Source organism: Microtus oregoni, unplaced genomic scaffold (genome assembly GCF_018167655.1).
Source record: "Microtus oregoni isolate MIOR12 unplaced genomic scaffold, Mior012 000032F_ref0000030, whole genome shotgun sequence".
In the NCBI taxonomy this organism is placed as follows: Eukaryota; Metazoa; Chordata; class Mammalia; order Rodentia; family Cricetidae; genus Microtus; species Microtus oregoni.
Window position 1 is genome coordinate 27,960,121 of NW_024543091.1, and position 10,046 is coordinate 27,970,166.

The window sequence follows — 10,046 nt, forward strand, 5'->3', positions numbered from 1 at the left end:
CTAAGAACCCTGCAAAAAAAAAAAAAAAAAAAAAAAACTATCTCCCTCCCTTAACAAAGTTTGTAGCACTGGTAATTGGGGCAAACCTGGGCTCCAGGGAACTCGGATGCAGTCTGGGCAATGTCATGGAAGGTTTCCTTATCACTGAAGAAGCGCTCAGCAGCAGCTCCCTTCCCCATGAAGTATACAAAGGCTTCTTCCAGATCACTTCTTGAGTGCAGAACAGCATGATCTCTTCCACTCCCAGGACTGAGACCAAGCGCCTGCAAAAGCTTCACGCCAGAGATCACCACATCCACACAGGCATTGACTCTGGAAGGAGAGAGACGAAAGGAAGCTAAAGCATGGGGCGGCAACTCTGAATTTACCTACAGAGAGCAGCTCTGCAGACAGCTAGTGTAGGTTTGACACCAGGACAATAAAGCAAACATCATATATCTAAAGAATGATTTTATCTGGACATACATATTGGAACTCTTTTTCAGAGTCAGGCAAACTTTTATTGTCAGCTACAAACTGAGAATGCAGGTACTCAGCACTCAGAACAACAATATCATGGGAACAAAAATGCATTTATGCAAAGATGCTAGCAAAGCTATGTTGTCTGGATGCAAGTCCCTTCAACTTCTGAATCTATTTCCTTGACTATAAAATGGCAACAATACAAGTTAACTTACAGTAAAGATTTAATAAATTAATGTATGTTTTAAAGTGCAAAAAAAAAAAAATCTTGTCAAAAGGCAGCCATCAGACACTTTCCTCCAAAGACAAGACAGGACATTGGGCAGACTACACTAACTACCAAATACTCTGAGCTGAAGCTGCATCTTAGAACTGAGCATGGCTTGGAAGACTTGGGCGGGCCTGTAACCTTGTTGTAGCTCAGTACTTGACATGAGTTCACAGAAGTGGTCCATGCACTTCAAAGGGCTGTTGAGAAAGCAGTACAGCATCACCTGGTTGGTTGTATGAAATTATAAAGCCTCATCAACTTAGTAAGACCTTGTTTCAGAAAAAAAAAAAAAAAAAAAGACCAGGTATGTTGGCTTATGCCTTTAAGTCCAGGATTTAGGAGGCTGAGACAGGATTGCTGTGAATTCCAGGACAGTCTAGATAAGTCTAAGTGTAAAACCCTCAGCAAAAATAAACAAACAAACAAAAAATTCCTAAAAATAACAGAAAAATGTTACTGACCATCTACTTATGTGCAGATGCCAAACTAATAACTCTATGTACCTGTCACACCCTGTCACCAGTTAAACTCTCCCTCTAAAGCTAACAACATCCTTCAACATCAACAAGCACATTGCCAGAGGTTCACTGTGGAGAGGAAATTAAGACAAAGAAACTAACAAATTGTGCTCACTTGACAGGAGGGCAGAATTTCAAAACATATAAATCGTTGTGTGATATGGAGAAAACAAAATCCAACAATTAGGGAACAAACAGGACAAAGATACCGAATGTCTATCTAAGAAGGGGGTTAGAGAAGGAACTGGAAGCCTAGCTTCCTGGTCTATGAGCAAAGACCGGGTGGGAGCAGCGTTCTTCTCCCTAAGCTGAAGCGTCTCAAAGGATAGTGTTTCTTATCACTTCCCTCCATGGCATCCTCGGTAAAACGTTTCCTAAAGTTCATTCTAGCTTTAACAGTCTCTGCCTTGGATACTGAAAGAACTAATCATAGTCACGAGATATCTGGCTGAAGAGAATCAAGGACTGGGGGTGCTATGCCCTGGATGGTGTCTAGTGAGGCACCAAAGTCAGGACGGGCATGTTCAAATAAGGAACACCAAGTCAACAAGGGCTGTGAGCTCAGTTATTAGTCGTCATGGCTCCAGCTGAGAGGAGCTATAGTAGAGATTAACTAACATTCCAAAAGCCACAGACTGGCTTTAATTCAAACTCAGATTCATCTACACTGAATTCCTCGCGGGAGGCACAGGTAAGCAAAGCTATGAGGAAAGGTCTATAACATGAATGTTCATCTAGAGTGGAGAATTTAGAGGGAGCAAAGCTCAGGGCAAAGAAAGACTTGAGTCAATGTGAGGTTGAGGTGTATGACCTCGGGAAACCGGTATTTCTAAGACAGCTTGTCATCTGTCATGACTGAACACTTAGAACCACCTGCTTCGTAAAGTTGCTACACCTGGTATGGAGAGCCTGCTTTCTTTAACTGCCCATCCACCCTGCTACCCAGCATCTCCAATCTCACCCTCCAGTATCACTGCCAAGCAGTGGTTTGGGTTCTTTCCTCCTTTCACCAGAGCCCTACAATGGCCTTTTTACCAGTATCAGGGTCTCCAGACAACCTGCCTTACGGACCATACTAAACCATGTGCTTTGAGTGAGAAATGAATCCACGTGTCAAACTACAACCCACCCTCACTCCAAAATGAAATTTTAGTACATTTGCTCCCTAACCCCATGCCCTACCTTTACATTTAAACACCTCTGGGTAAGAAATAATGTTGCTAGTTGCTTTGTGCTGGCCACAAAAAGGTGTTGAGCAGTTAGAATAGGTTAAAATAGTTGCTCAAAAATCTATCTTTTCCATTCCCATCAGATATTTTCAACAAGGAACTTTAGCGGCACTCGCTGTTTATAAAGCTTTACTCTCTTCTCCATCACCAACTCCAAAATTCCCTTCTTCTCAGCATTCTCATTCTCAAATCCTGCTACTGTGGTCCAGGATGGCCCCAAGCACACCCTCTTCCCACCTCAGCTCCCAGGGCTGCAACTACAGGCGTGCACCACCACAACCGGTGCCGCCTCCTTTCTTCTTCGCTGTGGACTTTTCCCACACTTGGTCCTTGCTTAGATGTATCTGTTCCCTTGCCTTGATCAGAAGAAATCTTTTTCTCTCTAGATCTATCACACAAGTTATCATGGAATATATTTTCTATCATGGTCTCAACAAGATGTCCCATCCATATGGTTTTGCTACAATGTAATTTTGATATTCCTCCCACCAAGGAGTAACCCATGTCCCCTCCCCTTAAAACCAGGTGGACCAAACTCTGGGAAATCTGATCCTATAGTTAAATCATGAGACATTAAGCCATCTGGCTAGCCTAGTCTCCCTGTTCTGAGAATCCGAACAGCCAGAAGATGCCTCCTGTAGATGGAAAACCTCAGTGGACATTCCAGCCTTGATCAATCTTAATGATAAACCTAGTCTCAGTCATTACCCTACTATAACTGTAGAAGACCCCAAATGCTAGAAGTGCTCAGCTGAACCCAATCATATCTTAGAATAACAAAAGGTCAAGAAATAAGGCAGTCTTAAGTAAGTTTAGAGGTGATTCATTACTATGTAACAACAGAAAATGGAATGCCATTTCCTTGGAGCGTTTTCTACTATCCCATTCTGGGAGGAATTAGCAATTCTTCGGAATAGCTGGACTGCCTTACTCTTATCAGGAGCCAAACACAGCACCTTTCACAACTGTTATGGACAATGGTAACCCCTACCTCACCTCAAATTCCTATGTGGAAACCCTATGGTGGTTTGATTAAGAACTGTTTGGGAAGGATTAGGAGGTGTGGCCATGTTGGAACAGGTGCATCAGCAGGGGTGGGATTTCAAACGCCCATGCTCTTCCCAGTTAGTTTTCTCTCTCTCTGCCTCCTACTTTTGAACAAGGATATAAACTCTCGGCTACTACTCCAGTGTTATGCTTGCCTGCCTGCTGCCATGTTTCCTGTCAAGATGGCTATGGATTCATCCTCTGAAACTGAAGGCCTCAATAAACTCTTTTATAAGTTGCTTTCATTGTGGTATTTTGTTATGGCAATAGAGAAGTAACTAAGACAAACCCAGTCCCCAGTGTAACTGTATTTGGACTTTGGGCCTCATGGGATGCAATTAAGATTAAATGGGTGGCAGAGGTAGCCCCTAATTCAACAAGAATGGTTTTCATATAAGAGGAAGAGACATCACTCTGGACTACGCAGTAAAAGTCATGTGAGAACACAAGAAGCTGGCCAGTTGCAAGGTAAATGGCATCGCCAGAAATCAGCTTCCCTAGAAACCACTCTGGAACCTTGATTTGGGACTATCAGTCTCCAGGGTCACCAGAAAGCTTCTGTTGTTTTAAGCAATTAGTCTGAGTTATTCTGTTCTAGCATCCCAAGTAGTACAATCTATCTGCTTCCAAAAATGCAGCAGAAACTTGGCCTCCTCTGTACGTACACTCAGAACCCAGCACATACCCGACACAGCTCAAAGAAAAAAAAATCAAGAATCTGATAAGAGAGCTGGGCTTGGTGGTGCACGCCTTTAATTCCAGCACTTGGGAGGCAGAGGTAAGTGGATCTCTATGAGTTTGAGGCCAGCCTGGTCTACAAAGAGAAGTCCAGGGCAACCAGGGCCATTACACAGAGAAACCCTGTCTTAAAAGAACAAAACAAAAAAGAATATAAGGCCAGGCATGATGGCAAAGTCCTTTAATCCCAGCACTCACACTAGGGAGGCAGAAGAAGGCCAATCTGAATTTGAGGCCAGTCTGGTCCAAAGAGTGAGTTCCAGGACAGCCTGGGTTACACAGAAAAATGCTGTCTTGAAAAATAAATTATAGATAATTAAAAGAAAAAAAAAGAAAGAAGAAAAAAATCAGATAAGAAGGGCTGGAGAAGGCTCAGCAGTTAAGAACACAGGCTGCTCTTCCAGAGGACAGCTAAAATTCCTAGCACCAGCTGGGGTAACTCATCAGCACATGTAACCAGGTGACCCAGCACTCTTTTTCTGGACTCCAAGGGGACCTGCACTCCCACCTACTCCCACACAGATACATTTCTGAATTTCTAAATCTTAAAGTAAGACTCTGATAAAGAAGGCTAGAGAGAAAAAAAAAAAGGCTAGAGAGAGATGGTTCAGTGATTAATAGTAGGGTCCTCTTGCAGAAAACCCAGGTTCAAGTCCCAGCACCCATATGGCAGCTCACAACTGTTCATAATTCCAGCCCCAGGGGATCAGAGGCTTTTGGCAGGCACTGCACGAAAAAACATGCTGACAAAAACACCCATACACACAGAAGAAGAAAAAAAAGAATCCGATAAAAGGGTGGGTGAAGAGAGTATGAATTTGGAAAGAGGTAGGAAATACAAAGTAAAGACTACTTGGATACAAAACTAACTAGTTAACATGTGAGTACTTGCAAAAGCTAACATATTATTGGTTAAATAACACGATTATTTCATCGATGCAGGCCACCTTTGCTTTACTTTACTCCACTTAGCCACAACAATGGCACAAAATAGGAGGGACGAGTTGTTTTTGTACAGGCCTCTTAGGCATGTAACACCAGTACAGGAGGCAGGAACAGGTACAGCTAGGTTTGAGGCCCATTCGTCATCTATATAAGTTCCAGACCAGCCAAGGAGACCTTAGTTCAAAAAGAAGCAAAAACTCAACAAATCCAACCTAAAGAAAAGCATACCCCCCAAAAGATAATAAACTTGGCGTTGTATGACACCCCTGACGTGACAAGAAAACCAAGGCGAACTGGGAGAGGGACTAAGGTTAGTGTTAAAAAAAAAAATTACATTTCTGTGAGTTTTACAAAGAAAGGAGGTACTGTGATTTGGGAGAACCTTAAAAATACGGACTGTCACTCAGGATGGAGAAGGAAGTAGTTCTAAGGAGGGTGTGCTAAACATGAAAGGCGCAGAGAGCAGACAATGAAACCTCAAACAAAAAAACTGCTGAATTTGAAAACGAGCAGTTTTAGTACAGTGGTCTTCAGACGAGATGACGTAATAGCTACAGAACTCATTCAGCTTCAAGTTCAGAATAGGAAGAGCGCTAGAAGAGGAATCTGTGACCGATTTCTCCCGCGAAGGGGAGAAAGTCACGACAATGGGGTAACCTCAAAAAAATACAGGTGACAGGCTGGGTTAGATGTCTAAGAGGCTATTAGGGCTGGCTGGTTTTACACGGAAAAGAGAAGAGCAGAACCAGCCGAGGGGGAAAATTGTGCTGAGTGTTCCTGAAGCGATGACGAAAGGCTAGTCTCACACGTCCGACACTTTTGCCAAGAGGGCAACGCGGACACCAGCGCGTCCAGGGCAGACCCCGGAGCGCGCACACTTCCCGGGGAGGCCCAGAGCCGCAGGCCCCGCAGGCACTCACCCCACAGCCACGCGGCGCCAGCGCCGGGCGGGCTGCACGATGAGGGCATCCCAGGCGGCCGCCAGCCGGCCCTCGGAGGACAGAGGTCCCGGGGGCGCGGGCCCCAGCCGCAGCGAGCTCCAGAGAGAGCGCAGCGCCGAGCCCGGCAGCTCCGGCTCCAGCAGGAACACGCAGCCCACGGCCAGCGCCAGGAAGCCAGCGCACGCAGAGCCGCGCCACAGACCCATGTGAGCACACCGCCGCGCTAGTGGCGACAGCCTCCGTTCTCGGCTCGCGCCTCCTCCCAGCTGGGCGCGTGATGACGTAGACACGCGTTGGCGTCACACCCGCGCGCCACAGGCTCCTCCCCTTATGGGCGGGCGGGGCTACTGGAGAACGGGCGCTCCAGATATAGGCGGAGCTATGGCTGGACTTTGGGCGGGGCGATGGGGCGGAGCGTCAACGGCGCGAGCGTTGGAGAGTCTGTACATTCACATAGTGAAGCTGGGCGGCGCTGTTGTGCGGTCCCGACCCTGAACGAACAAAGACCGGAGTGTGGCCCTAATCCCTGCACGTCTTCCCGGAGCTCACCTGTGGAGTAGAGGGGAATCCGTTTGCTTCCCTAGTAAAATGGGACAGGTAGAAAACGAAGCAGACAATCCTTGCAATTATGTAAGAGTCAGTCGGTTTCCCGGTGACACAAGCTGAGATTGAAGAGAGCCCCTAGAGATCTTGTTCAATCTAGAGATCAAATTCAACATTCAGACCCCTAACAGGGGTACTGTTCCTTTTAATAACCTCAGAATAATCCACAAAGGCATACGATCTTATGGACTATAGACTCGCTTTAAGACCTCCTGGTTTAGTTCTCGGCGATACTGCGGAAATCCAGTCCTGTCTTTCTTGGTGTGACACTTTGGTGTGGGAAGGCAGGTTAAGAGTGGGGGAAGCCAGGCTTGTTGCCCAGCTCATTCTCAGCCTCATCTTCTACTCTGGGTTCATTCTCCTCCCCTCCCCCAGCTGACCTGACCATTCAGTCCTTTTCCTTTTCAAAGGAGACCTTCACACAAGAAGAGATTTGGGATGCTTTGGGAAAGACAAACCAGGAGGCTTCTGAGAGTTGTGTCAGTCCGTGAATACTATTTTTCCTAGAGTTACTTATGTCAACCTGTTCCAGAGAAACTGTTTCTGTAGTGGCCCTCGTTGTCGAGTTTCCTTGCTACCATCATCTATTTCCAGAACAGTATATCCATTAACTGGCCAGAGACTGTTTACTGGTTTGTTTACTCACTTTTGGGTTTATTAAATAAGGTCTCGTGTAGCACAGACTAGCCTCCAACTCACTCTCTTGTCAAGGATGATTTTGGATTTCTTTTTTTTTTTGGTTTTTCGAGACAGGGTTTCTCTGTGGCTTTGGAGTCTGTCCTGGAACTAGCTCTGTAGACCAGGCTGGTCTCGAACTCACAGAGATCCGCCTGCCTCTGCCTCCCGAGTGCTGGGATTAAAGGCGTGCGCCACCACAGCCCGGCTGATTTTGGATTTCTGATCCTCTGCCTCCACCTCTGGATTGCGCTAGGATTACAGGTACGTATCATTGTGCTTAGTGCTTAGGAAGACCCCAAAGTCCTATGCCTTCTAGATAAGCTCTTTACCAACTGAATTGCATTTTTAGTCTCTGTTTACTGAGAACCAGGTGTTTATGATGAATTGGTTTGGGTGGTGAACTGGCGAAGTTATGTGGTTGAAGGTTGGATAGAACCCATTAAGTTCCCAAGATCAGCTTTGGAAGGAGCAGAAGAAGCTAACTGTGAACTAAAGCACACAGGCAGGGAGGACTAGGGGAAGACTCCCCAATAACGTGGAGTTCCCTTGGAATTCTGCTGAGTTTCCAGCACTTTCCACCTGATTTTTCTGCTTCTTTCTTGGCTAGTAGAAACTTTTGTTGTTTAGTCTCAGAGGTCAAATAGCAAGAACTGGAGCAAAATCTAAGTTTATTTCTCATGTAAAAGTCCAGATGCGGTGTGGGTGCCACTGTGGGCTGTGTCAGCAAGCTAGATCCCATCTGGCAGTTCTTTTTTCTGGGGTGGGGAGATCTGGGCCTCTTCTGGATTTGGGTCAATGTGGTTTTCTGTTGGAGAAGACAGGGAGATGAGAGTTGACCTCAAATCCAACTGCAGAATAAGGAGCTGGAGCTCCACGAGGTGAAGGGCAGACACCAGCAGCAGTTTATGGAGCCTGGTGTAACTTCCGGTCACAGACACCAGCAGCAGCCTTGATTCCCTCTCCCACTCGTTGGGGCTCAGAGACAGGCACACAATTCTCTGGAAACTACAGGCCCTCTTGAAATCCTTCCTTAATAAACAAAGTCACTTCAGATTATCTGTTTGGCATCTGGAATGCTTTGCTAGCCAGTTGTTTTTCCAGAAGTTAGATTTCTGGGGACAATTATACAAAACAGTCCCGAGTGTAGACAAGACTCCATTGCCTGAGCAGAGAGAGAGAGAGAGAGAGAGAGAGAGAGAGAGAGAGAGAGAGAGAGAGAGAGAGAAAAGGCTGAGAGAGCCTCGTGACTACTCCTCCCCCAACCCAAATTATTTCCAGACATGGCCTTTGCTGTTGTTTCTCTCTCCTAGGGCTTTAAAATGTGAGGGGGGGGAAAAAGCAATTGCATTCCAGAAAAATTCAGAGAACAGCCCAGGCACCAGGTGTTCCACCCAAGACCCTAACCTGGAAGGCCATAAAGCACACCTAGGATTTAAACAGGAAATAGCAGAACAAGAATCCACATCACCCCCATGATCTGGAGCGTTTTTGAGAGCAAGTTTGCTCCCACCTTGGAGAAGAAACACAGGGACCAAAAGTCCCCACGTTGCCTGGGCTAATCACCTTTTCCACAAACCAGGGCCTCTGGGCTTCATCCAAGTTGCTTTCTGGAAACTACTTCCTATCAGGTGTCTGTTAATGCCAGGAACACTGCCAGCCATAGGTCAGAACTGGACTTTAAGGGTTATAGGAAAAACTCCATAGAGCCGAGAGGTCTATGGAGCCGAGAGGTCAAGACCTCCAAAGAGAAAGGTCTGTGTCAGAGGCAACGGGTGCCCTCCTCCCTGTCCTGCATTAATAGAACCCTAGAAGGGCTCAGGAGATGGACTGAGGCAGGGGCATGACCAAAATGGCAGCAACAAGCCTTGAGAAGGGCATGATTGTTCCTTGATGGTGATAAGATTCCTTGCATAGACTGGGGGTGGCATCTTCTCATCTTAGCAGATGGGTCCAGGACTTCCACTTTGGGATGAACTGCTTTGGACTGGGGAAGTGCTGAGCCTGGGAAAGCAGGAGGCTGGCGTTGTTGGTTTCTGTCTCCTAGGAGCCCAGGGCCTTCAGAGGAATGAAGTACAATGAAGCCTGGACTTCCACAGTTTTCCCTTGACATCTCAAGCTGTTGGAACCTTACTGTCAGACTGCCAGCCAAAACCCTTTAAGTTCACGGACACTCCTGCCTGGGTTGTCCTCTGAAGGTGTGGAAGCCAGGCCTGCTGGCAACCAGACAGGCGATATTGCAGGGATGTGGTTTGCGTTTCTGTAATACAATGATTTGGAAAGCAATGGAAAGTTAGCTTAACTCTGTTGGCTTTTCTTCTCCTTCAGCATACAATCTGAATTTGGTTCTCAATACCCATGTTGAGTGGCTCCTAACTGCCTATAAATCCACCTTCAAGGGGATCCTATACCTTTGGCCTCTCAGAGTACCCTCCCGCCCCACACCTCAATTCCCATGAACATACATGTAATTGTACATAAAATCTGTTTTAAAAAGAAGCCGGGCATGGTGGTACACACCTTTAATCCCAACACTTGGGAGGCAAAAGCAGGTGGACCCTGCTGAGTTAAAAAATAAAAACAGAATAAGAAGAATAAAGGAAAAGGAGAATTAAAA

General features: G+C 46.2%; 1 protein-coding gene across 2 annotated transcripts in view; it reads right to left on the reverse strand.

The window, feature by feature from the left end:
* Adpgk (ADP dependent glucokinase) overlaps positions 1 to 6,411 on the reverse strand; it is a 30,485-nt gene extending 24,074 nt beyond the window's left edge. For both annotated transcript variants that reach the window (XM_041679887.1, XM_041679886.1), the window contains exons 1-2: positions 6,131 to 6,411; positions 87 to 312 (exon numbers count right to left, since the gene is read on the reverse strand). In XM_041679887.1, the coding sequence (XP_041535821.1) occupies positions 87 to 312; positions 6,131 to 6,357 (453 nt within the window). In that variant the 5' untranslated portion in view covers positions 6,358 to 6,411. The remainder of the gene's footprint in view (positions 1 to 86; positions 313 to 6,130) is intronic.
* Positions 6,412 to 10,046: the final 3,635 nt, after the last annotated feature.